The 27,267-nt window shown below is 57.4% G+C and overlaps 1 protein-coding gene across 1 annotated transcript in view; it reads left to right on the top strand.

The window, feature by feature from the left end:
- Nucleotides 1-10,146: 10,146 nt before the first annotated feature.
- The window catches only part of TPO (thyroid peroxidase), a 47,670-nt gene continuing 30,549 nt past the window's right edge, over nt 10,147-27,267 (top strand). Inside the window, exons 1-5 of the mRNA XM_045055112.1 lie at nt 10,147-10,276; nt 14,781-14,808; nt 14,918-15,058; nt 22,536-22,705; nt 24,729-24,861. Coding sequence (XP_044911047.1) covers nt 10,147-10,276; nt 14,781-14,808; nt 14,918-15,058; nt 22,536-22,705; nt 24,729-24,861 — 602 coding nt within the window. The remainder of the gene's footprint in view (nt 10,277-14,780; nt 14,809-14,917; nt 15,059-22,535; nt 22,706-24,728; nt 24,862-27,267) is intronic.

Genomic DNA, 27,267 nt, shown 5'->3' with positions numbered 1-27,267 from the left:
GTCTGCAGTAAGTGGGCACTGAGTGCTTTCGCCTGAAGGGACCCCGGGTGTGGAGGACCCAGGCCTCACCCGGAACAGATGTCCCGTAAAGCCTGGTTCTGCCTGGGCCCGAGTGGGGCCAGAATCGGGTGGGGCACCCGGTGACCCCGAGTGCGGGTGGACGTCGCGGTGGCCAGGCCGCTGGCCCCTCTGACTGGCCAGTTAGGAGGAGAGGCCGGGCCCCGTGTGGACCAGCTGTGCGAGCCGCCTCCCTCCAGAAGCAGAAGGGGGGAGGCCAGGGAGTTTCCTCCCCTCCCCAGCTGCTTGTGTGCCTCCGATTCACAGACGTGCGGCCAGCTCCTCTCCGCAGAGCCGTGCTCTCCTCTGCCTGCGCCGCCTCTGTGACGGGCTGTCTCCCACGTCCGTGGCACACTGCTGCGGTTTCGAATTGTTCCCGTGCAAACATCATCTCTGCGTCTCACTGGCTTTTGCAGAGTGACAACAGGACCCATCAGGAGGCAGGGGTGACTCCGGGTGGAGGTCCTGTGACTGGCACCCAGCTGTCACTGTGGAGACTGAGAAGCATATCATCTCGGGGCCGGCGTCCGTCCCCACCAGGGGCCAACCAGAGCCCGAGTGGGGAGCTGCCCAACACTCTGGTGGCCTGGACGTGTTTCGGCCACCCTGGGATTGCTGCCCGCGGGTGTGCCCCGTAGACGGCATGCCCTCGGGGAGAGAGTGGGCGCGGGCAAACCCCGGGGGTGCAGCCTCACAGACCACGTGAAGACCCAAGGCGTGCTCCACCTTCCTGCCACCAGCCCCCTCCTCTGGATGCCGGAGGTCAGAGTCCCTGGGCCTCTGCTCTGTGCCAGGCGGAGGCGGGGAGAGTCCGGGGACCTGCCCTGAGCAGTGGGAATATGTCACCCGCAGGCGGAAGTGACAGGAGTCACAGAGTGCCCATCCCGGCAGCCTGGTCCTGGTGACAGTGAGCAGCAGGGCCCCCGACAGACCTCACGGAGTGTGGTTAGAGCAGTGGAAATGTGGGCCGGGTGTCAGCGCAGCAGAATCTGGCTTACCCTAATTGCATTCCGTCCCTCTGTGACTCCTGGCCCCTGGCACATGTAATTGGTCCCACCTTCCCTCGGACAGGAGAGTCTAACTTGCCTGTGGGTCACGGGAAGCCACACATTCCACGCACAACTCCTGCTCGAAGCTGAGTGTGGGTCACGTGTGCTTCTGGAGGGAGCGGGGGGGAGGGGCTGGGACTGCGATGCACGGTCCCCACCTCCCGTCCTCCACGGCCAGCTAGCTGTACTCACCCGATGGGACCCGGGCGAGGGAGGACCTTGCTGCCCCTCGGTGCAGCCAGTTGTGGGCTAAGCCGTGTCCCCTCGAGAGTCACACGTTACAGTCCCAACCCCAGTAGCTCCAGATGCGCTAGAGACAAGGTCCTTATGGGGGGAGTTAGTGAAAGTGAGGTCTTCAGAATGGGCCACATTCCCAGCGGGGCTGGTGTCCTTATGGGACTTGCTGTCGCGGACGGACACCCACAGAGGGACCACCACGCGCAGACGGCCCAAGGAGACCCATCAGGGGCTTCCTGCCCGCACCCAGATCGCAGACCTGCAGCCCCAGGGCCGAGAGGAATGCGTCCTGTTGTTCAGGCCACCATCCGCGGTGACTTATTACTGCCGCCCCGGCAAACCAAACCAGACTTTCCTGCCTCCCCCGCTTCAGGCCTGCTCGTACTCAGTCCTTTCACTGAATCCGTCATGAGAAAACGTAAGGTCCTTCGCAATCTGGTCCTGATTTCCCTTCCAGGATTGGTTTTACACGACTAGTCTCCTGGCTGCTCAGGAGATCCAGTCAGTTCTTCACATGTCACTCTCCCATTCCGTCGTTCGTCCACACATTCGTTAATTCCACTCATCCATCCGCCCGTCCGCCCTCCCTCCATCCGTGCATCCCTGCCTCTACCCTCCCTCCCATCGCGCATCCCTCCCGCCCCCCCCCCATTCATTTACACTTATTGATGGTAACGTATGCCAGGCTTTTCTGGGCACTATGGACAGAACCAGAGACAAAACCAACTTCTCTCAGAGCCCTCCTGCTGTTCCCTTTAGCAGTCTCTCTCCCCCAGGTGGCTTCCTACCCGCGCATTGTCTACCGCAGCAGATTTTCCTTGTCACAGCTGCAGTCGGACCCCCTCTTCTGTGTTCCTGAGATTCACGTCCAGGATTCTAATAGAGAATGTATCCCACTCCACAGAAATGATACTCTCATGTGTCTCCCTAACCAGATCAAACCTCTGGTGAATGCAGGGAGAACACCTTACTTCTGTTCACACCTGTCCAGCGTAGAACTTCGTCCTAAAGATGTTTGCAATGGTTAATGGTTAATCCAAGAATAAATGCATCATTTATTTAACGGAGTCAATATAAAAAATTCAACTGTACTGTATTCTAAATTAGGCCTTTGTTTTTGTGACCTTTGCAGGCTTTTTTTTTACTATCATCATACACACACATGCACACAGACCAAAACTAGCTGGAGAGGCTGTATATTCTCTGACACTGGAATTTGGTCAAAACGACATTGAATATACAGTTTTTGTTCTGTTTTGCTGTTTCCCTAAGTTGATTGAATTGACCGTTTTGCCCTCATGTGAGCTGTGCCTCTAGGTCAGTACGAACGAACACCTTATCACTTTTCCTGAGAAAAAGCCGTGTGCTTGAAGATCACTAGTTGCTGATATTTACATCCTCGTCTGGAAATCTTTCAAGTGCATTTATTGACCTTCAGTGCTCGGATTAGAGAAATACACCTGGAGAGGGAAGGTGTGCATCTTACTGCGTATGGATGCCAGAGCCTTTTATATAAGCTACTAACTCTGAACCTGGCTGAGCTGTTGTGTTCGCCAATGCAACATTTCTTTAAAATTCCAGCGTCTTTCTTCTCTATATCCAGGGAAAGTGTTCTTTTTCACATGAGGAACTCAGCCCAACAGGAGAACAGGCCACACCTGATAGTCTCCCAACCACGTCCCTCCTGTCCTCAGACAGGACCTGGCTTGAATTCATCACCTTTCCTGTGGGCCCATCCCTCTGCAAGAATGACAGTGACAGAAACTCCGATGTGCTCTCCCCACACAGCCCTGCCTGCCCCGTGCTCTACAGTGTTACCAGCACAAGGACATGGTCCGTCCATCCCCTCTTGACAGGGTAGCAACAACGCTCGAAACAGGCCGCGAGTCATTTTGTGTGTCACCCTCCTAATGACCTCTGGCAAGGGCAGGCATCCATTTTCTTTCAAGAATAGGAAGCCGAGTTGCCTTCTGTTACACTGGGGAGGGGTAGGTGTGACCGTCCAAGATCCCAGGGTCCTGGCACCTGGTGAGCTGCCTCTTGCCCATGGTCGAGGGGACGGGACCTCTTCTCAGGACAGAATCATTCTGAGATCTTCGTGAAGGTGGGGACCTGGAAGGACACTGGATGCATTTGATTGTCCCCACCCGCCGTTCCATAAATGCACTACGTGTGACAGGGACAAATCCGCTGTGCCACACACATTGTCACTGAAGACAAGCGTAGGTCAGGAAGCTGCACGTTGCAGTTATTAATGTGGCAACACGTTCGCACAACCTTCAGAGACTTTGGGATGCCTGTTTCTGCTGGATCATTCTGGGGCCTGATTTCTACTCAGGTCAACATTGGCAAATCATATTTGCACCATTACTTTCAAAGTACCTTAGAAAGACTTCATGTCAACAAAGTGCATTTCCAAATTCCAAAGGCCCTCACAGTCCCCAAAATGACTGGGCTCTGAACTCAATGGGAATGTGGGGGTGCCACGTCTCATTACTCAGGGTCCTAGAATATTCTACGTGAACACTGACAACACTCTTGCCCTGGGGCTTCCAAAGACCACTAAAAACGATCTGGGGCCTTTCCAACCTCACAGGGAGGCCTCTCTGTGTTTCTTTACTTTAACAAATGCCAAAGTGTTTTCCTTATTGCTTCTTCAGTGTGTGATGCACAATATGAAACTGAGTTCCTAAGAACCTTTAACAAACCAGAAAACCATGGTGCCCCCTTAACATCCACTAGTTGTTCTCTTATCCCTGTAGCAATGTAAATTCACTGAAAAGTAGGAATAATTCTGCAACCTTCCCGTGTCTCTCCTCTCTGGGAAGATTGTTTGTCTGACACCAGCCCCCAGGACAGGGCTGTGAGGACCCAGCTTAAAGCAGGTGCTAGTACGTGGGGAGAGTCCAGGCCCCGGTCTGCGAAGTTCTGATGTTTTTGCTGGACGTGATGAAGCTGTGAATACCCCCAGGAGAGCTGATGGGGAATGACCATTAACTGGAAACTACTAGAAGGTTCAGCGGACCGCGGACCCTTCTTCACCCTCCGTGGGGCATCTGCGCAAACTCCACCGTAGCCTGACGCCAGATGAGGCCTCGTGCCAAACGCTGCAGCCACCCAGGCACCGGTTCCTGCCGCAGAGCATCTCAGGCCCTTCTCAAAGGCCCTGCACATGGCACCTGAGCTGTTCACTAAAGCAACAAATTACTTACTGAGCCTCTGTGCCTCCTGTGCGCATCCTCACTTCCAGGGCCGCAGCCAGCTCTGGCCCCACAGACACCGACAATCCGGCCCCCAAGTCCTAGATTCTGCTGCTGCTGCTGCCCCGTGACGCCCCCACAGGAAAGCGGGACCAGGCCGGGCCCCGGCTCAGAGCCAGCAACTGGAGGCGGCCACGCCAGGGGGTGGGGAGCGTTGGCACTGTGCCTGCTGAGCGTCTCGCGCTGAAAGCCTCCTGTCCCCACCTGGTTTTGTCAGACTTGCACGAATTGTCAGGTGACCCGCTGACCTAAACTCAGGTTTTAACAAACTTGAATAATTACTCAAATTTTATAAGGAAAATTAACGGAGTCTGAATGCAGAATTTTCTTTTCTTTTTATAAATGAGCTTATTCTAAAATGATTGTAGGTTTACATCAAAGTTGGAAGACGGTCGGAGGCCCCCGTGCCCATCTCACCAGCCCCCCTGGGGCCACTGACAGGCCTGTGGAAGCCGCATCCTACTGACCGAGCCACGGAGCCGCTCTGCTTCCTCGTCTCCCCCAGAGTCCTTGCTGGGCCTCAGGACCCAGCCCCACACCAGACTGCAGTGATGCTGTCACCGAGTGCCCTTGCCCCCCCCCCCACATCAGGGACAGTCTTTCTTTTAAAAAAGACTAACTTACAAGTTTATAAATGAAAGAACAAACAACACAGCACAACTAAAGGTAAGAGGCAAGAATGGCACTCGGTTCGCAGCAATAAAGGGGGTGGGTGGCTTTGAACCCAGAGTCAAGGTGAAGGTGGCCTCAGAGCTGGTGTCTGGGGGCTCCCCTGGGCCCAGAGGAGGGGAGCGTCTCACTGCCAGCAGAGCTGAGGACGGGCAGACAGAAGGGTTGCAGGGCTGGTGCGAGGATGGTCTTCAGTGGCCTGATTCTTTGAAAATTAGTGGTCACACATTCACTAAAGTGTCAATCAAAGCCCACTCTGTTGGATAGTTTGTTGACACCCAAAGTACAAATAATCGCCCAGCACAAGTCAGTAACGCGTACGTGAGTTTTCTTAGGACACGACGAGTTCGTTGATGACAAAATCCACAATCTTGTCTTCTGCAAGGCACAGGATGCCCTGTGTTACAGACCTCAGAAGTGCTCACGCATCGCGGTGACCGTCTTCCTGTTGGGCACAACGAGGGAGCTTCAGTGGAACAGGAGCAGACACGGGCTGTGGCAGGCCACGCCCGGATCAGGAAGGTCAGGGATGTCACACAAGATGCAGGGAGCTCGGCAGGGCAAGGAGACGCTGAGGAAGGGCGTCTGCACCTCTCTCCTCACTATCACACGTGTGTTGTGCCAGACACAACGTACTGACTGCACGCCTGTGCGTGTGTGTGCACGTACAGCTGTCTGTGAACATGCATGTGCGTGTGCTACTGGCTGCACGCCTGTGTGTATGCGTGTGTGTGAGCAAGCAGGTGTGTGTGTGCTATTAGCTGCGTGCCTCTATGCGTGCAGGTGTGCATGTGCATGCCTGTGTGTGTACAGGTGTGTGCTTGTGGGTTTGTGTGCGAGCATGCGTGTGTGTGCAAATGTGTGGATGTGTGAGCGTGCAGGTGTGTGTGTGCACCCAGGTGCGTGTGTGCGTGCAGGTGTGTGATGTGTGTGGCACAAGACAGTGGCTACGTTTAGAAATGCGTAATCTCAGAGTTTCAGCGCTGACCTTGGGGGACCGCAGCTGGAAAGAGGTGGGTCCGGGACCAGAGTTCCTCTCTGACTTCATAGTCAGGTTGTGTCCTTTCTGCATGCGAAGACCACTGAAAGTGCACCCTGGGAGAGCAAGGGGTGGGTCCAGGCCACAAAGAGCCACTGTCGAGAGGTGGCAAGGGGACCTGGCCCCCTGGGCGTGGCAGAAGCCAAACTGTAGAGCCAACGAACCAAGCGGGCGGTGCAGACCTCCGAACTTTCCTTTCTCACCTGCTGTGTCACACCCCAGCCCCAGCCAGTGTCGCCTCCTGCCACCCCCAGGCCCCAGGGTCCAGGGTGATTCTTCCAGCCACAGGGCCTCAATCCGAGTGACCTTTGTCCTGCCGTCTCCCTCCGGCTGTGACCTGAGGATCCGCAGCACCGTGTCACTGCCCCCAGAGCCCCGGCTCCAGCACTAACCGTGCCCACCGGGCGTCCTTCCTGGCAGTAGTCCAGCACAGACCCCGAGGGCAGGGATGGCTTTGCAGACCCTCGTCCCCATGAGCCCGGCAGACCTCGGTCCTACTCCCACACAGGCGATGGTGCCCATGATGACAATGACAGGACCCACGCCCAGAGGGTGCAGTCTCCTGCCCCGTGTGTCCCTGCGTCCCATGGCTTTTGCACCAGAGGTCAGAGTCACCCATAGTACGAAGGCATGTGGGCTCCAGAGCTCGGGCTACACCCGCCTCACTGGCATTCGTCACTTCTGGTTTGCATTGTAATGATTTACGTGCACGTCTTATCTCCACTTCCAGCGGCTTCCTTCACTATGTCCTTGTAGCTCCAGAGAAAGATTCTTAGATTTCTTTTTGATAGGAGGGGGGCATTTGCAGAGTAGGCCAGTCGCTGAATCCAGGGCCTCGTGTCCCCTGAGGGCGTGACCCTAGGCCAGAACCCACCCCCGCGGTTACCAGGCATGAGCGCCATCTGCTCCTCCCAGATTTTATCACTAAGTACTTCCTGCCCCTGAGAACAAGGCCCAGGGGCTCGCGCTCACGTCCCCAGCACCCGTGGACGGGGCCTCAATCAGGTCAGAGTGGGTGGAAGGAAATAAGGCAGGTAGTGTCCTCTTCCAACGCCGTTATTTTTGGACCCGCTCAGTGTCATCACTTTGGACTAAATACACTGACCACAAGAACTGGTCCTTCACAAGGGGAAAATCTGGTGGGTTTTCATTCTGGCTGAAATTTTCACTTTCCGTCAAGTCAACAAGTACAAACCCACGGGCTGGATAGGAGGCAATCTTTGTCATTCCTGTAGGGGCCATCGGGGCCAAGGGCAGGCCGGCCTAAACCCCCCACTCAGGCATATTGCTGTTCTACCTAGAAGCTAACGAAGACCGGGCACTCAGACCCCCCTCTGCCCCCTGGAAGCAGGAAATACGTGTCCCATGTAAGGGGAGCCCCCTGGTTGCCAGAAGGGCACATTCCGGCCCGAGAAGGCCCATGAATGACCGGCCCTGCCTACTCATACGCCCCCGTGAGAACCTCTTCAGGGACCCGTTCAGGACCACCCCAATCCCCCTTCCCCAAACCCGCTCAGGTCCCTGCACGAACTGGAGCTCCCAAGGCTGAGTGCTCCCTGTCTGTCAGCCCCTCGAAGATTTACCGTCATAAACACTGCCTGCCTCGGTCACGTTCTGGGTCTTAAGTTCACTACTGGGCCTCTGTGCACACGGGGTCGGATTTTGGTACCCCTCCTGTTCGTCTGTCTCATGCCAGTTTAGCCCTCCGTCCCGCTGGCAGACCCCAAGGGTGAAGAAGACTTTCTCCTTCCTATGTCCAGAGAGCCAACTTTCTCGACCTGATTTAAGTCCCCCTGGGTTTTTACGTCATCTGCGAATTCGCTCCTCGAGCAACATGGTAACTCAAGTGTGATGAGTTCCCCGGTAACGTCTCCAGGCCTGGTTTCTCTGCCTCTGTCCACTCTCACATTCCCCTTGAGCCCCAGGCACCGCTGTCTGTCGGAGCCTCTCCTGCGCCCTGTGCTGGTCTCCTTGGTTACAACAAACTACCACACACTTGGTGGCTTCCAACAGCACGAATCTGTTCTCTAACCTCTGGGGTCCTAAGTCCAAAAGGAGCCCGTAGGGAATAAAATCAGGCTGCCTCACCACTGGGTCCTTCCGGGACTCCAGGGGAGAGTCTGTCCCTTGCTCTTTGCAGCTTCTGGGCACCTGCATTCCTTGGCTCGTGGTCACATCACTCCAGCCTCTGCTCCCATCGAAACCTCTGTCCCCCAGACTTTCCTGCCTGCGTCCTGTGAGGATCCTGGGATTGCTCCTTGCCATCTCCAGGTCGTGCGCTCAGTCACGTCTGAAGACTCCCAGGTTCCAGGATTTGGACGTGACATCGCTGGGGACACAGCAGCCCCCACTATGGCACTAGAGGTGCTGGTGCCCAGAACCTTCCCGCGTCCTCTTGCAGACGACCCCAGTTACCACTTATCCCAGTTATCCAGCTGCAGATCTATGGCAACCACCCCCCAGATGTGTCCCTCAGCACAGACTCCAGCCCGGGCCCCAAAGGCGCATTTGCAAACCCTACTAGCTCGCCGCCTGTGTGTGCATCCCACACCCCAAATTCCGTGTCCAAACCTGAACTAGTCCTCTGTGGCTCATGCCCGGTTCCCTCCTCCCCTGGCCTCCCAGGGTCAGTGACAAGACGTCCGGGAATCAGGCCAGCAGGCTGAGCCTGGCTGGCCTCCCTGCTCTGCCCAGGGAGCCCAGGACTCTCCTTCTGAAGAGGGCCCCCTCATCCTTCCTCTACCAGGACTCTGATCATCCCAGACCATCAGGGTCTCTGTCGTGTTGATCTTGACATTCTCCTGCTGCAACCTCCTGACACACTGACCTCCGGGTCACCTTGCCTGATGGCTTCAGACTTCGGTCTTGGCCCTCCTGGAGAAGCCATGGGCCTGCTTGAGTAGGTCCTAAAGAGAGAAAAAAGGAGAAAAGGAGAAAGAAGATGGTGTTCACATAGTAGGAGCCCGAGAGACTTCATGGGAAACAGAGTGTACATCTCCATTAAAACACCCAGAACAAAGGTCATGACAGTGGTATTGTCTTTAGTGGGAGAGAACTGCTGTGGACACATGCTGGGCTGAGCACGTTCGTGCCAAGATGGGCAGCCTAGGAGGAGGCCAAGCGCCGAAACCCTTCCTCCCTCACCTTCCAAAGGGAGCGGCGTGCACACAGGTCAGGTGCCTGTTTGGGCAGATCCGCCTGCGGACGGGGTGGGGGGGCCCCGCCTCCTGCACGGATCCCCCCTTGGATGGGGTGGGGGGCCCCACCTCCTGCACGGGGGACTCCTTGTTCACCCCACCCTGGGAGAGGCGCCCGTTCACCTTCCAGATGGAGGTAATGGCCCGCACCTGCCAGGCCTCAGCAGCCCACCGGACCACACGAAGGCAGGCGGCCTCTGAAGGTCAAGGAGAGAGAGGAGAGAAGGGGCTGCCGGCGTCATGAGGGGCTGAGCGTAGCCAGCTTCTTCTTTCTCCACACGCGCACGCTCTTTGCCTTTCTTCCTGGCTCGGGGCCGGGGCTCAGCCGCACGAGGGCCTGAAGGAGGGAACGAACGCTTGTTTCTGATGGCGCAGGAGCCTGGCGCAAACCCGAGGGCACAGGGGCCTCTGCGGCTCCCGACACTCGAGTGGGCACTGGAGCGCGAGAGGGTTTATAGGGCGGCAGCCGCGGCCCCGGGGAGCCAGAGCGTTAGTCTGGGAGGCAAGTCAGAGTCCGGGCTTCAGACCCAAGCTTGTGGGGCTCTGTCGCCGGCGTGGAGACTAGTCAGTGAGCCGTCAGACGCCAGAGGCTCCGGTAACAAGTTGCCCAAAGAGCAGCTCTCGTGGGCGTTGCCCCGATGGCGTGCGTGCTCTCCATCGATTCTGCCGTTAGAATGAGGGTGCTCGCGGTCCTGGGCGCGGCGCTGCTGGTGGCCTGCTCACACCGCCTCCTCCCCTTCATCCGGACCGGCCAGGACCTCCTCTGGGGTGAGTGACGGATGAAATACGGTCTCTTGACCTGAAGTTACCGTCCACAGTCACCGGGACAGGAAGCGTCACGGGGGACTTGGCACTCAGCCGGGGCCCCCGGGCTGTTCCGTTCGTGGGCTTTCCCCAGAAGGGGACAGTGATTGTGGACGGTAGAAGGGTTAAAATACAATTATGTTCGAGGAGTAACTCGTGTCCTCTGATTCACGATGAGAATCTCCATTTTATCTGCTCATATATGCGAAAAAAGTTTTCTTTGGGAGAAATTGCTTGTTTCTTTGCTATGAAATCACTTTCATTAAGTAATTCTTATGATGTGTTTTCTGGATCGGGATGTTACAGTGTCAAACCCAGTTGAGAAAGGGATGGGGTGGTTAAAGTGATCACAGCTCAAATTCTGCTTTTGTTTGGCTGACAAAGAGTAAAAGAGAAAAGAAGGCACTGAACTCCTTGAAGGGAATTTTCCCCAACACAATGTTGGGGGGCACCTGGTGGGTGCTCCCTGGCCGCCGACCTCAGGACTCAGACCTCCCCCAGCAGGCCCTGGCCTCTCCCAGCCTGGCTGGACTCACTGCTCACCCAGCCCCCCCCCCCTCCCCGCCCCAGGGTGGAGGGCCCTCCTGCTGCCGGTCCACACTCCACGTCCTGCTGGGAGCTCCCATTTTCCCACTTTCCAGGATCAGGGGGCTCTGTGACCATACTGCAGGTTGCACCAAAACCCTCCACAGACTCCTTTGCCCCCTACAAACATGCCCCCACCCCAGGAGGCAGGAAGCGGGGAAAAGATCCATCACAGTTACGGCCTGCGATGCTGCGCTTGGGGCACTGAATGCACGGGGTCTGGGCGGGACCAGGAAAAATAAAACGGACTCACATGTTCAAGCACCTCAAGAGGAAAGTAGTCCCACCGCGGCCTCAGTGAGTCACGACGCAGCCCAGTGCCCGCCTGTGACGATGCCCAGCAAGTGTCTCGTGGATTAACTAATCTGTGCTTTTATTTTGTGTCTATCAAGGCCCTCGTTCCGTAAAACCACGGTAGCAAGAGTTAGAAGTCACATGGCTAAGCAGACAAAATTGTTAACCATGAGGGACGTTCAACAGAATGTAAATACATACATGCACCCCATTTTTAGTTCTAGAAACCACGTTTTTAAGTATCAGGACATGTGGTTTCTGCAGCTTCGAGACAGCAATTTTATGATCACTTCCCCATCCTGAGAGTTTGATTTTCTTTGGCTTAAAGTTTGAATAAATATATAGATAATGCACCATGCAGCGTCTGGTCAGAACGCTGTACTTTGGAGGTTAATTTATGGTCAGTCGGAATATTTTGAAGCTGGCTTATTAATTATTTACAAATTACTTGCTTACAAAATATTTCTCTCGTAATGCACCAACTTTACATTCTTTAATATGAGAGATTATTTTCTCCAGCTGACACAACCTGACAGCTTTGAAACAAGGTCATTATTCGCTCCTAACTTTCTTTGAAATGTTTTTATCGGTCACATTTCACCGGAGCCGATGTAAATGACGATACAACTCTACTTTTGTGTGAACCTGAGCTCCTACCGCAGGACTCGGGGCTTCGCTGAGCTGGCTGCCTGGATGTAGGGCTGCCTGGGGGCTCTGTGCTGGGCACCTCTCCTTGGCGTGCGCACGTCTGGTCACCACCCAGGAGGGCCCCAGAGGCCTGTGTCCAGTCAAGACCCAGTCGTGGCCCAGGAGGGCCCCAGAGGCCTGTGTCCAGCCATGACCCAGCCACGGCCCAGGAGGGCCCCAGAGGCCTGTGTCCAGCCATGACCCAGTCACGGCCCAGGAGGGCCCCAGAGGCCTGTGTCCAGTGTCCAGTCAAGACCCAGAGGCCCGTGACTAGTATCCAGTCACAACCCAGAGGCCCGTGTCCAGTGTCCAGTCGTGGCCCAGAGGCCTGTCCAGTCACGACCCAGCCACGGCCCAGGAGGGCCCCAGAGACCCGAGGTGTAGCTGTATCCAGGCTCACTGTCTCCCCAGGTCTTTCTGTGGAAGCCCCCCCCCACCCCCTCCACTGGACGGGAGTCTGGCTGATAAACACTCATGGCACACGTAGATCTGGACAGACACACTGTGGGTCAGCCTGTGACCTGTACAGTTTGAGAGACAGAAGTGAGGCCGTGGGCACCCTTGAGTCTGGACCCAGAGTAGGGTCCCAGGAGGGCTCAGCCCAGGGAGGAACAAAGTGGCACACTTTGGCAATCTCTACTGATGCAGGGGGATTTCGTTTTTGTCAAAAATACACGCACGGCCCTGTGGGTCTAAGGAACAGGCTGAGTCCCTTCTGCACACCCTGCCTGGGGTTCCTGGCGGAAGTCACCGTACCCATCGGCACGCAGAGGGGGTGCGTTTCCATTATTCCTGCAAAGTTGAGACTTACGCACCTCGTCTTTACGGCTCGTGTTTGGACAAGTCACGACAGCGACAGCAGACGAGATCAGGGTGCATAGGGAGGCAGAGAGCTGCCTGCAGGTTGGGAGATCCGGGAATCAGCACACACGCTTAAAAAGGAAAAGTGCGCAAACTTTATTCCTGCTGATTGGGTTTCAGCACCAGGGCTCAGTAACGTGAGGACACAAACTCAGAGATGAGAACAGAACCAAGTCCTCAGAGTCAGTTGACAGTGACATGCAGGGGCCCTCACGGTTTATGGCTTCAGAGAAGGAAGACTCGACATTCTTGTCTGACCTTTTTCTTTAAATGAGCACTCTTCGGAAATGGCTGGACCTTCTTCCTGAAGGACTCCCCACGCTCCAGCTCCCCTGCGTGAGATGATTGTGTCCCGAAGAGAACTTTCCGGGGGGATGTACACCCCCCGGGAGCTGTGACTGTCCTTAGAAGGCTGACGTCTCCAGATCAGACGCCCCACGGAACTCTCTAGAATGCAGCTTTCGGATCTGAAAAGCAGAAGGCAGGTTCGAAGTCTCTAGGTCTGTGATGCTGGCTGAGCCCTTGTTTGCGGCCCCAGGGAGAATGCCTGAGCTCCCTGGCCTGGGGGTCGCAGCCGCACCTGCCCCACAGTGCGCTCCCCCAGACCCTTGCGGAGGGAGGGCCACCCAGCACGTGGACTAATCGCTTCTCCCAGAACCCCAGGGATGATCCACATGGAGTTTCGCCTTCTTATGACATATTCAGAATAGACAGGGCCGGAACGGAGGGGCAGTGGGGAGGCTGTGTGGAAGGCGCCCGTGCTGGGGTCTCCACGCTCGAAACCCTGTCGGACACCCCGGCGGGTGGTGGGAATCTGCTGGGGTCTCCGCCTTCAGGAACTTGCCGTCTCCAGACCCACAGATGCTCCTGACTGTGGACGCATTTATTTGTTCCTGCAAGGGAATCATTAGTTACATTTTAGGACAGAGGCCACCTGCCTGGCATACTCACCTCTTTGTTTCCTGGGATATGCTGGGCTACGTCATTCCAAATACAGACAGTTACCTTTCGAAAAGTAGTTTTATTCCTGGGGCGCCTGGTGGCTCGGTGGGTTAAGTGTCCAACTCTCGGTTTTGGCTCAGGTCATGATCCCAGGGTCGTGAGATCAAGCCCCTCATCAGGCTCTGTGTTGAGAGCAGACTCCTCTCCGTATTCTCTCCCTCTCCCTCTGCCCCTCCCCTGCTCATTCGTGCGCTCTCAAAATAAATAAACGTTAAAGAAATAAAAATAGTTTCATTCCTATAAGGTGTGTAATGTTTGAAAACATTCTGATATTCCATTTATTCTTACAAACAAATGCGTTTCCTTTGATGAAGTGTTGATTGTGTGAAGATACGTTAGTAACAGAAGCTCTTCGTGCGCGTCACTGGAACGAGCCTGCTACGCGATCATGTGGAACCTCACGTTTTAACCGGATTGGAGTCCTAAACGACTCCCTCACTCCGCTGGGGATGCTGTAACAAAATGGCGCCAGCTGGGTGCCTTACAAACAAGAGCCATTTACTTCCGGCGGCTCCGGAGGCCCAAGTCCCAGATGAACAAGCGACTTGGTGTCTGGTGAGACGGTTGGCTCAGCACCTGGCTGTGTCCTCGCGGGGACGGGCCCTGTGTGGTCCCTTACAAGGGCCCCAGTCCCAACTCAGGGGCTCCACCTCGTGACCTAATCATTTCCCAAAGCCCCTCTGTCCTCACACGGTCACGCTGCGGGTTAGCCTTCAGTGTACGAATTTTGAGGGGACATGAGCATTTAGACCATAGGACTTGTTAAACATTTCGAACATAAAATAAAATAAAATAAAGTGGAAGTCTTGTCATCGGAAACAGCTGGTATATTTAAGTATTTTATCTTTTGTGAAACGCACAACTTAAAACAGGAAGATATTAGGAACTCACCACATCACCGATTAGGTAACAAAGTACTCAGAGTTTTCGGAATCGGCAGTGGTGTCTGGACAAGAGAGAAAGAAGGGCGGCCAGACCGACCTTGGAGGAGGTGAGGGGGTATGGGCCCGCTTGCTCCTGGCGCTCTGCTCCACGGCAGCTCTGCAGGGGTTGCTGGTGCCCGATTTGTGATGTGTGAATGGGGCCCCATGGGGTGACCTAGCCAGGACCCCACATTCGGGCCCAGGAGCCGCGAGCTTGTCGCTGCCTCCCGTGGACTTGGTGGAGAAACTGAAGGTGGCAGAGGGTGGCTGACCTCGAATGTGGTTCACCGTGGGGTGTGTCGTCCACAGGGAAGGGCCGAGACTCTGCTGTGACCCGCGCTGTGGAAGAGAGCAGGCGCATGGTGGACGAGGCCATCTACCACACCATGAAAAGGTGGGCTTTCCGGAGGGGGCGGGAGGGGAGCCGCCAGGTCGCCGGGAGAGGGCACGGGTCTGCCGGGTTAAGGTTAATTTTCACCACCGGGCCCAGCGTCTCCACACCTCAGGAGACCTTGCATGTGCAAATCCACTTTCCTGGTTTCTCGGGCAAGAGCTGGAAAGACCCATATTCAGCGTCAAATTCTTCCTGCAGCATGTGGAGAAGCACAGTGACGTCCCCGGGACTCAGTGCTGCGGTCCTCGCAGTCCTGGGGGCCGGGGGCTTCTCCTTGGGGGGTGAGACTCAGCCTTTGGGGAGCAGGAGGCGGGGGAGCTGGGAGACCGGGGCCTGGGCGGGGCTGGCAAAGACGCGCATTCCGTGCTGGATTAAGTCCACCCATCACTCTGGTTTAAGTAGTTAAGAAACACGTCGATTTTATTTTTTTTTTTTAATTTTTTTTTTCAACGTTTATTTATTTTTGGGACAGAGGGAGACAGAGCATGAACGGGGGAGGGGCAGAGAGAGAGGGAGACACAGAATCGGAAACAGGCTCCAGGCTCTGAACCATCAGCCCAGAGCCTGACACGGGGCTCCAACTCACGGACCGCGAGATCGTGACCTGGCTGAAGTCGGACGCTTAACCGACTGCGCCACCCAGGTGCCCCAAAACACGTCGATTTTAAATATATAATTGACATCAACATCAAAGATATCGTGGTCTCAAACATTAGATGTTCATAAAACACAAAACAACTAAAAAGCAGGTATTGAGGTTGACTCATAATTATATAAACTGTCAAAATACAGAATGTCACGAGGCACAGTTGATACATTTCCAAATATCTGCTTTTCCAGCCAGAAAAGTCCCCTGCTGTCTGTATTGATAGTAAACTAATTTTTACCTCTTTTCTAAAACCTTGAGTCAAAGGGGGAAGAAAGAGAAAGCCCACTTCCCCTGCACTCCTAGTCTGGCGGCGTGTCTGAAACCGCGGCAGCGGTTATGGGAATGGCCGTCAGTGGCCCAGCCAGACCCTGCTTGGAAACTGGCGGAGGCAACAGATCCCGCTGACGACCCCCTTGGGATATTTTATTGGAAAGATCTGTTTTTTGAGAACTCTCAAATAATGCTTTATTTGCCTACTCAAGCAGTGTGTCCTGAGGGGCTATGCTCTCCCTACTTAGCAAGGCCAGCCCCGTGCCGCTAGGGTTAGGAATATCATCTCATGTCCACACTCCTTCTGGGGAGACACACACTTAATTCAGGGACAGGCGCACTACTGATCATCAAAAAAGTATCGTGGTCAATTAGCAATAAAGAATCAGCTTTGGAGGAACCGAGACGGGGGCAGGTGCAGGGCGACCTGGGGCGGAGCGGGCTCTGGGTGCGGGCGGAGAGACAAGCCTCATTCTGGAGGGGGTGGTGCTGGGTGGTTGGTGCCCCTGAACTCATGCCCTTTGGTCTGGGGTGCACAGACCTGCCCCCAGCGGCCTCGCGGCTCCACTGTGGCCCCAACACTCCTGCCCTCCATTCACAAGCCTCTTCAGGCTAGAAATGCCAACATTTTCCCCCTGACGTGTATTGTTTCTCAATTAGGGTTAATGAACTAAGGAGCCGTTAATTTGCTATTTGCTTACTAATCATAGAATGAATTATTGCATTTCAATAACTAATTAAGTTTCAACAAAAATCCCCCAATAATTGCGTGGTCGCTTAATTATTTATTATTTATGAAATGATAACATAAAACCTGAGTTGCCTAAATAAGGTAATTTCTCAGCATATTTTATCCTGATCCTTGAAGAGCTTCTAAAGTACTCAGGCTAAGACCGTGGTTCATGTGCCATGTGAGCTCTGCCTCTTCTGTGAATTCTTCTAAAGCGAGAAGAATCCAGCTGTGGGGTCCACGGTGGTCACTGGAAGGATCACATGCCTTTAATGTCCTCATTCCACAAAGTGCACAAGCCCAGTGACTGGGGTGCGAGAGTCACCCCGGCCGCCAGGGGGTCGTCTTGTGGACCAGGGCGCCGCCTTGGCCCTGCTCATCCCGAAGCAGAGAGAGAGGGACACTCAGGGAAGCAGACAGACAGACAGACGGAGGGCAGAGAAGGCAGAGGAGAAAGATCCAGAGCAGGAAGGACAGTAAAGAGAATCAAGGAAGGAAGGAAGGTCCCATGAACTGACCAAGGGGCCCCCTTGCCCGGGGCTAGGACCCCACCATCTCAGGTCTGTTACCACATGTGTTCTGGGCTGTGGCCCCACATACTCGGGGTTATGACCCATGGACTCAAGGCTATGACCCTGCCTCCAGGGCTGGTTGACACATGAGTGCGGAACTTGGGGCTGGAGCCCACCAGTTGGGGACTGTCACCTGTGTACTGAAGGCTATGACCTCCCATACTTTGGCTGTGACCCCACGTGCTCTGGCCGTGACCCCATGTGTTCTGGCTGTGACCCCACATACTCAGGGCTGTGACCTTTCATGCTCTAGCTATGACCCCTGTGCTCTGGCTATGACCCCCGTGTTCTGGCTGTGAACCCCCCCATGCTCTGGCTGTGATCCCCCTGCTCTGGCTGTGACCCCCCATGCTGTGGCTGAGACCCCTGTGCTCTGGCTGTGGCCCCCTTGTTCTGGCTGTGACCCCCGTACTCTGGCTGTGACTCCCATGTTCTGCTGTGACCCCCCCCCATGCTCTGGCTGTAACCCCCCCATGCTGTGGCTGAGACCCCTATGCTCTGGCTGTGGCCCCCGTGTTCTGGCTGTGACCCCCCCATGCTCTGTCTGTGACCCCTGTGCTCTGGCTGTGATCCCTGTACTCTGGCTGTGACTCCCATGTCTGCTGTGACCCCCCCATGCTCTGGCTGTGACCCCCCCATGCTCTGTCTGTGACCCCTGTGCTCTGGCTGTGATCCCCGTACTCTGGCTGTGACCCCCCCCATGCTCTGGCTGTGACCCCCGTGCTCTGGATGTGACCCCCGTACTCTGGCTGTGATCCCTGTGCTCGGGCTGTGATCCCCCCGTGCTCTGGCTGTGAGCCCAGATGGCTGGGGCCAAGGTGCTGCTGGGAAGTGGCCCAGGTGAGCGACGGGACGGTGAGCAGACAGGTGAGCCCAGAGGCGCATGTCAGGGAGAACCTCGGCCGCCCGCCCACCCCTGCCCCCTGAGCCTCCCAGGGAGGGTCCCGAATGCCCCCAGTGCCCAATGACTTGCCTTTAAGGGCTGATGACTGTTCCCTGGCGCTCCCAGGATGCGTTCCCAGGGCCTGCGCGCTCGCGGTGGGGAGCAGGTCCTCCTGTCTGTGACGCTGTAGCAGCAGGGGACCCGTGGTGCCGGGAGGCGCTGGGTCCAGGAATGTGGACCCGAGGACCCCAACGCTCGTATTAGTGTAAATGGCACGATGCTGGGGCTCACGTGCCCGGGCGCTAAATCCTCCCAGGTTGGCCTTCGGGCCACTTCCAACACTCAGTTTGCCTGGAGAAGGTGCGCCCCGGGCGGCACGGCCTGGTCTGCGGTGTCCCTGGAGCCCATCCGCTGCGGACGCTGTGGCCTTTCCGGCTCCGTGGGGGAGGCTGAGGGAGCTTCCGACACTCCGGGGGAACCAGGGCGACACCGGGAACCGGGATCCGACGCACGGCTGATGCTGAGCCCGTGAGAGCTCCCCAGATCTGAGCTCCAAATCAGGCATGTTTTGCTGCGAATAGAGGGTAGGTGTGCCGCCTCTTCATGCTTGCTGCCTTACTCACCTCTAGAGCTGAGGCCGTCAACCTGCAGCCGTGGTCCGGGTGTGCACTGTGACGTGTGTGAGCGACCCCCACGACCTCACGGGGTGGCTACGGAGCGGAGGTGACAGGAGTGGAGGCGCCTCCGCAGGGAGCAGCCCAGGCGCCCAGAGGGACACACGCCCGCAGGACAACTCGTGGTTGCCACCAGCCTGTCGTGGGCCCGGAACGGCCAGGCCCGCACGCAGGGTAGCCAGCTGGAGCCGGGGCCTCGCAGGGAACAGAGAATCCCCCCGGGGGGAGGGGGTCAGCAGGCAGACCCTGGTCATGGGAGTGGGTAGCACAGGCTGGCCTGGGTGCCCTGGGGGCCGCAGAAGCAGTCCACACCGGAGGCTGCACAGCCGGGTGACGTGCGTCCCCGAGGAGATCTCTGAGGACCACCTGTCCGTGGGAAGCACACGAGGGCCTGCCACCAGCCAGGGCAGGTCTGTGTGGGGCACGGGAGCCTGGCTGCACGAGGCTGGGGCCCAGGGGCAGGGGCTGGTGTGGTCCTCGCTCCAAGCCGGGCCAGCCGGGTCTGGACGTGATGACGTGTCTTGTCAACCTCACCAGAAGGGCTCCAAGGGCTTTGTCTCAGCTCTGTTGGTGAGCGCTGGGCTCCCATAGCACACGTGTGCGTGTGTGCATATGTGTGTGTACTGTGCTGGGCTCTGTTGGTGAACACTGGGCTCCCGTCACACACATGTGTGTGTGTGCATATGTGTGTGTGCTGAGCTCCTGTCACACGTGTGTGTGTGCATATGTGTGTGTACTGTGCTGGGCTCTGGGCTCCCATCGCACGCGTGTGCGTGTATGCATATGTGTGGCATGTGTCTGTACTCTCTCAGTGAAAGCCCACTTCTGTGAATCTGCACGTGCTCCCCCAGGCCAGCCCGGAAAGGAGCCACACCTTTGTCAGGGGTGAGGGCGTGTGTGTGCTGTGTGGACGCAGTCTGGTCCCGGGATTCCACACGAGAAGACTTACATGGGGATCGGGGCTGGAACAGCACGGCCAGGGGGTCAGCCGCAAGCACAGAGCAGCGTGTTAAAGTGCGCTCTCCCCGTGAGCGGGCAGGTGCCCCGAGCGGGGACGGACCCAGGCTGGTGTGGGCTGGATGCTGTTGGGTCCCAGGCTGGGGGGCGCTGTTGGGTCCCAACAGATGGGGTGGTCTCAACAGAGGTGCCTCAGTCGTTCAGGGGACCCCTCCCATGGGATGGGAGGCGGTGTGACCGGTGCAAGCTCCCGTGGGGTGCAGCTGCCTGCGTGGGCCCCTCCCGCGAGCAGACGGTGGGCACAGCCCTTTCCTCAGGTGGCCTCTCCAGGCCCGCCCGTGCTGGAGGCCGCCTCCCCACCGCGGGCCGTGCCGGTGGTGTCTGTGACCTTGGAAGCCTGTGCTCCGGGCTGTGGCCTGGCCCGGCTGCCGGGGGTTTGCCCCTGGAAGGTTCTGCTCACCTGTTTGCTCGGAAAGGCAGTTAAGAGGCCCCTCTGCCTTTGTTCTGGACAGTTCTCCAAGGTCGCCCACAGAGCGGCTAAGCCCTGGGAGAAACACCGCCTCCCTGCACAAGCAGGAAAGCTTCGATCCCATGGACGTAACAGGCAGGGCTCCTGGGGGGGCAGGGAGCCCACGTGGAGTGGGGTTCCCGGCCGAGGCTGTGAGGCCACCGCACCGCACGGACCGCCGTCCTCCCCGGGCATCTGGGAGCAGTGGGGTGCTCGTCCCCGAGGCCCATGCAGACTCTGCCCCAAACCCCAGGGCTCAGTACAGCACTCGTGAGTCGGCAGACGGTCCTGTGCTTACAAGCCTGGCACGGCCCTCGCTGCACCAGAGCCCAGGAGCCTGCAGGACGAAACCTCTGTCCTCACCGTCCCGGCTCGTTCCCGGCTCACGTCCCCTAGTGGGCCTTCCTCTCTCTTTGGGCAGTGACGTTGGGTCCCTGAGCACTTCTCCTCGGTCGTCCTCACTCTGACTTCATCCTCCCCTCGCAAGGACCTGGGGGGCACATGGCCCATGGGACAATCCAGGGAAACAACGTCATCTTACCATCGGCTGGCCAGCAAGGCAGATTCTACCTGCAAGCCAATCCCCTTTGCTATGCGGCCAGGCGTGTTCACAGGCTCTGAGGACTGGGATGTGGACGTCTTTGGAGGGCCCTTCTCCTGTCCACACAGAGTCTCAGGGGGGCCCAGAAAGCCTGGCACTGATACCATTGTGGCTGGGGGCTCGTGCCTGGGGCCAGGGTCCCTTCTCTGGGGCCAGAGTCCCATGTTTGCAGCTTGGTCCGGTGTCCACAACTAGGGTCCTGTCTGGGTCCAGGGTCCCCTGTCTGGAGCTGGGGGTCTTGTGTCTGGGGTCAGGGTCCCCTGTCTGGGGCTGGGGTTCCCATGTCTGGGTCCAGGGTCCCCTGTCTGGGGCTGGGAGTCTTGTGCCTGGGGTTAGAGTCCCCTGTCTGGGGCTGGGGTCCTGTGTCTGGAGCTGGGGTCCCCGTGTCTGGGGCCAGGGTCCCCTGTCTGGGGCTGGGAGTCTTGTGTCTGGGTCCAGGGTCCCCTGTCTGAGGCCAGGTTCCTGTGTCTGGGTCCGGGGTCCCCTGTCTGGAGCCGGGGTCCCCTGTCTGGGGCTGGGAGTCTTGTATCTGGGGCCAGGGTCCCCTGTCTGGGGCTGGGATTCCGTGTCTGGGGCTAGGGTCCCCTGTCTGGGGGTCTGTGCAGTATGCAGGCCAGTGTCTCAGCTTCTATGAAAAGCTGGATCCCCTCAAGTGCATGACGCCATCATGTGGTTAAAAAACACACTGGCAGGTCTAAGCACAGCTTTTTTATATTAAAGTTACATGTCAGATACCTTTATATGTGCGTTCGGGTATCTCTATCGTACACGTTGCAGACGTGTGTGACTTTTGTGTCCCAATACCGGGTCCTTCTCTCGCTGGCTGTCGGCCTGAGGCCAGCTGCTCTGGTCTCATGGGCATAATTGCAGAATTTATCCCCTGAGCCTTTGTGAGGAATTACTGAGAAGAAAGTAGTACTTAGCACAGCGCCTGCCACGCTGTTTTCACCCAGGAAGCCCTGCCCGTTTGTGCTTATTATTAACAAATGCAACACAGAGGTGGCCCACTGGATGGCAGCAAGGGGGACGACTGAGCGAGAATTTGGCTGTTTTTCGCCAAGGCCTCAGCGTCGGCCTTCCTGTCAGCTCCTGCTTCCACGAGTCACCAGGCGAGGGCAGCTTCGGCACAGAGGCCAGCCCGGCCCCCCTGCTCCCGGGGCCCTGGCCCCCAGATGCCGTGGGCAGAGGGGCCGCACTGACCCCCTGTGGCCAGGGCTCCCGGGATGTGAGAGGCCAGGAAGCCCAGCTGCCGGCGACACCGATGGCACTTCGCATTAGGGTGATTTCGGTTCGAGAACAAAGGGCGTGTGGCCGCGTCGTGCCCTGTGGCGGCTGATTCTTGGCCCCGGGACCTCGCAGGGCTGCAGGCACTCAGGGCGGCTCGCTCACCGGCTGGAACACGGCAAAGGCATCTCAGGATCTGGGGGAGAAGGTCTATCTCACACAGTGTCGCACAGGCCCTGTCCCCTGGCTAAGCCCTGAGTCCCGGCGAGCAGCGTGTGTATCAGCCTGACCTGCGGCCCGCACAGTGCTGGCCGTGTGGTGCTCCACAGCGTCCGCCGAAGCCATCAGTGATGGCCGATGAACACGGCCACGAAAGAGTAACCAACCCCGAGTCTCCTCTTGTGCGCAGAGACCTCAGCGAACGAGAGAGCCCTTCTCCGTCACAGCTGCTGTCTTTTTCCAAGCTCCCCGAGCCAACCAGCCGCGCCGTTGCCCGAGCGGCTGAGATCATGGAAGCTTCCGTGCAGGCCGTGAAGACAAGAGTCTACGGGAAGCTCAGGCAATCTCAGCCTCCCACCGGTGAGCTCCCCGAGGTGCCCCCCACCCGGAGCCGCGGCCCCCGAGGAGCAGACCCCAGGGCTGGGTGGGGACTTTGAGGGCACTTCTCATTCCGCTGCACACACATGGGGTCCCCGCTCACTCCCAGGACCGACACTTGGCTTTTAAATAAACAGGCTCAGGCAGACGTCACATTGTGTCTGCACTGGCCTGGGAGGTCACTGTTGCTCTGCCGTCCGAACTGAACCTGCCAAGGAGCTCAGCCTCCTGGGCGTCCCGAGTCATGGTGGAAGGAGTGTGGGGAGGTCCACAGACCTGGTCAGAACTCGGGGAGCTCCCAGGAGCTCAGGGGCCAGCAAGGACGGTGAGTCATTGCCTGTTACTGGCTCAGAGCCTTGGAGAACCAGGGTGCTCGACCCTGAACTGGGCACCACACCGGCTGCCGGCTTGCCCGGCTGTTGGCAAAACAAAATAGACTTGGGCTCAAGCCGCATCGGGTGAAAGCACCCCGTGGGTGCAGGGCCCTGCACTGATGGCCGTCGTGACCACGGGCACATTTGTGAGCCCTGGGGTGGGCAACTAGAAGGCAGGATTTTTAAGAAACAAACTTACCCAGACTTTTCCAGTGTGGTGCCATGAGCTACTGGGTCCCTTAATCCGAACTGGCCGTAGACACTTAACCTGAAGTGGTTACTTAGTCTCTACAACAAGACAGGCTTGGCTGAGTCGGGACTCACCAGAATTCTCAGACAGTACACTTACCAGGTTCGACTGACTTCATGGCAGCCAAAGATTCTTCTGACGTGGTTTTGTGTCAAATCGTGGGGCTGAGTGAGGGCTCTGAGGGCTATAGGCCCCATCCCGTCCCCAGAGCCTTGCTCAGCCGCGGGGTGCAGGGGTATCAGGAGACGGGGCAGAGGGGTTTGGCCCAGGCCAACATACAGAACTGAAGAACCCATTAATTTAGGGAGTTTCCTATGGTTGCCATTGTCAACAGCGTGGACAGGTGTAGACAGTGTAGAATGTGGGAAAAGTAACTGAGGCCACGCGGCCCCTGGGACCTCATCAGCGCGCAGTGTCCACAGCTACTTGCAGGCGCCCTGCTTCCCGCTCTTCACGCACGCTGGTTCCGTCGTCAGTGCAGCTACGATCGTGGTTCCGTGCAGCGGGCTTGGTCACGCTCCCCACGGCAGAGCGCTTCCTGTTCTGAAGGCTCTGCGCTCACGTCGTAAGCCGCACACGTTCCCGTCGGCTGAGCAGAAAGCGTTGTCGGAGGGTCACTGAGCCGCAGGGACTGCTCGGCGCACGTTGATGGTCAGGAAGCTGGTGTCATTTCTCCCCAGTTTACAGGGTGCATTCCTCCTTGTATTTCTCTGCTGAATACCTCAGCTTCACGGGTGTCTGGTTAGTCGGCTTATTAAGGCGTTATCTTGAAGATTTGTACAAGCCATCTTGGAGAAGTGGCCAGTGATCCCTTCTGTGAGCAGACAACAAAGCAGTCCTGGCTTTGATTTGTTCAATAAGCAGCAACAGAACTGGGGAGAAAGTGAGTAAATAAGAGACAGGTTTCTGGGCCCCTAATTTAGAAAGATTCGGGAGAAGGGATCCAGAAATCAGCGCGCAGAGAAAAGAAGGTTCTGTGGATGGACACACGGATGCTGCGGGCACACCTGACCAGGGCAGGCTTGGAGGAGGGACAAGGACTGTGCTTAGCTATCTTCCATCACCGCGAGGGTGTGACAGGCACGTCGGGGAGGTGACCCCACTAGGTGGCTTGTGTCTGGGGGCTTGGAGCTCTGACTTGCTTTCCTGAACGATCACAAAGCAAAAACACGTTTTAATAGGCCACCTGCTGGCAGTGAGAGGCTCAAGGGGATTGTTGAGAGAGCGACTGGATTGACGGAGAAGGAAGCCCTTGCCCCAGCGAACAGTGTGGCTTCCGTGTGAGCCTGAACACAGGGGTCACAGACACCCTGAGAGTGTGGGACAGTGCCCGCCGCATCGGTAGGCTTGCCGTCACAAACGCGTTGCTGTTTCTCCTCAGATGTCCTACCAGAAGACGTGCTGAGCACCATCGCGAACCTGTCCGGATGCCTGCCTCACATGCTGCCCCCCACGTGTCCAGACACCTGCCTGGCAAACAAGTACAGGCTCATCACGGGCGCCTGCACCAACAGGTATTTCCTTCCGGTTTTCTCAGCTGGATTCCGACACGATGAGCGGCCCTCCTGAGGGAGGTGGCAGACCACCCGGGGTCGTCTCCGCCTCTGAGCGCCGGATCTCTCTACCCTCGACCACCTCACCTGCCCACCCGTCCACGGGTGTCCCCTGGATGCCACCCCCGTCCCATCTACCAGTGGCCCCTGAACCCGGCCCCCATCCTGTCCACGGGTGTCCCCGGACGCCCCCACCCCGTCCACCGGTGTCCCCTGGACACCTGCCTGCAGGACCGGTGAGGGGACGCCCAGCCCCTGGACAGCAGGGCCCACAGGAGGGTGGGGGAGAGAGTGGCACACAAGCACGGGGGACAGTGGCGTGGAGGGGAGAGAGCAGGGGAGAGAGTGACGGGGCTGGGGAGGCCCAGGAGCCACGGGTTCAGCTGAGACCAGAACCCGGAAGCACGAGGGCCGAGGGCGGTTCCGTCAGGCCCAGACGCAGGGCTGGGTCACCAGCGGAAGAGGAGCGCAGCCGCCGGGCACCGGAGGGCAGCACCGCTGCGGCCTGGCCCCGGGGTGGGGGCTGGGAGAAAACGGCCGTCAGCCATGCGTCCGTTCGTCCGTTCGTTCGCTCGTTCGCTCATTCGTTCCTTCATTCCTTGTTTATTCAGAACACTTTGAGCGCCCAAAGAGCCAGGCACCGTGACACATGCTGGGGGATGTGACAGCCACGGGCCCCAGTGGGTCCGGCGTAAACAGGAACAGCTCCCATTTTTAATACATGAAGGAAAGGAAACAGGGACACCCACGTGGCTGGTCAGGCGGGGGCCGTGCACACGGGGCTGCTGTCGGAGGCAGAGGGTGATGCCCGTGACCCAAGCCATCAAGGACGACCAGATGCTCGGCGTCCCTCCCCCACTCGGCACGCCACTGAGGGCGTCCCTGGGCCCCCCCCGTCCCCCCCCCAGGAGGGCCTGGGCCTCTCGCCTCCGTCTCTGAGGCTCCTTCTGTGGGGGCAGAGCTCCCCTGGGGAGCCCTTGCCAGCTCCATCCGGGGGGGGGGTCTTGTCTGGCGCCTCTCCTGGCCGCACCTCTTTCCTCCGTGACGCCCCGGCTCCTGCTGGCACTGGCTTTGCCTGGGGTGCAGGCTGCGGAGGGCGGGAGCCTCGGTGACGCCCGGGCCGGTGAGTCCTCAGTGCACACGGGAGACACCGCTCATGGCTGCTCCGGGGTGCACGTCTGTGCCGCAGAGACCAACACGCGTGTGCTCACACGGGCCCCAGGTCCCATCAGCTCCACAAGGCTTGTGCGGCCCCCCCGGGCGTGATGCACACGGGTGTGTTCACACCCGGGGAGTAAAGGCTTAGCAGCTATTTCTTTCTGATCCGTATTTCCTTAACTGGGAAAGCGTATTTTCCTTTTGGGTACTTCTCGTTATTTCGCTGAGTTTCGACATCTTTTATCTCAGTTTTGAAAGCAGCTTTGTCGTCAGCAGGAAGCCGGGACTGCTGTTCCTTCGAGGTTCGCCGGTGGTCAGACTTCCCTACGAGGTGGCAGAGTTAAATCGCGGACGTGTTGGCCGTTACCAATGTCATGCTTCCCATTTGTCCTAAATTTCACCAGTGCTTCTTTCCGAGTTCTTGGGGTTTGCTTCCTGCTACGGTCTTTCCTCCACACTCGAACTCGGACACGCAGTGGGCGTTTTTGCTTCCCATTTTCTTCCTTAACCAAGTCCCTTCTTATCCTATAGCTGCTGCCAGGCAGCGAACAGTGGTGCTCTGGGCCTACTGACGGCGGTGCGGTGGCCAGAGCCACCTGGGATTTAACCGTACAGATTCTAAGTCTCCACACGGTGGGTTTAAAAACTCTCCACTTGTACTGGTTTTCTCGCAGTGTAGACCTCACGTGTGTGGGGCGTGGCTTCTAACCTTCCTTTCCCCTCTGCTGAGAATATCCCAACTGCTGGGCTGCATCACGCAAAATCAGCCAGCCGAAGTGAAGAAGGATGTCTACGGTCTCTCTTCTGTTTGTGTGACCTCATCGGTGCCACAAACGTGTTGCTCACGAGGAATCGAGTGCACGCCCGTTCACGTGGCCCTTCTCTGCTCTCAGCTGGCCCTCGGGCTCCAGCAGCCACCTGGGTTCCCCGCGTGTGGCGGTGTGGGCATGGGTGCTGCTTGTGTCTCCTATGGTAAATCCAAACGTGACATGTAGGACGTAAGAAATTCACACATGTGCTGTCCAGTTCTGGCTGGTGCGTGTAGCAGGGACCACCTTGATGACTCTCGGAGGCATTCCGGGCTCTATTTCTTTTTTTTTTTTTTTTTTTTTTTTATTTATTTTTTATATGAAATTTATTGACAAATTGGTTTCCATACAACACCCAGTGCTCATCCCAAAAGGTGCCCTCCTCAATACCCATCACCCA

This window comes from Felis catus, chromosome A3 (genome assembly GCF_018350175.1).
Source record: "Felis catus isolate Fca126 chromosome A3, F.catus_Fca126_mat1.0, whole genome shotgun sequence".
In the NCBI taxonomy this organism is placed as follows: Eukaryota; Metazoa; Chordata; class Mammalia; order Carnivora; family Felidae; genus Felis; species Felis catus.
This window is presented reverse-complemented; position numbering and strand designations above follow the sequence as displayed.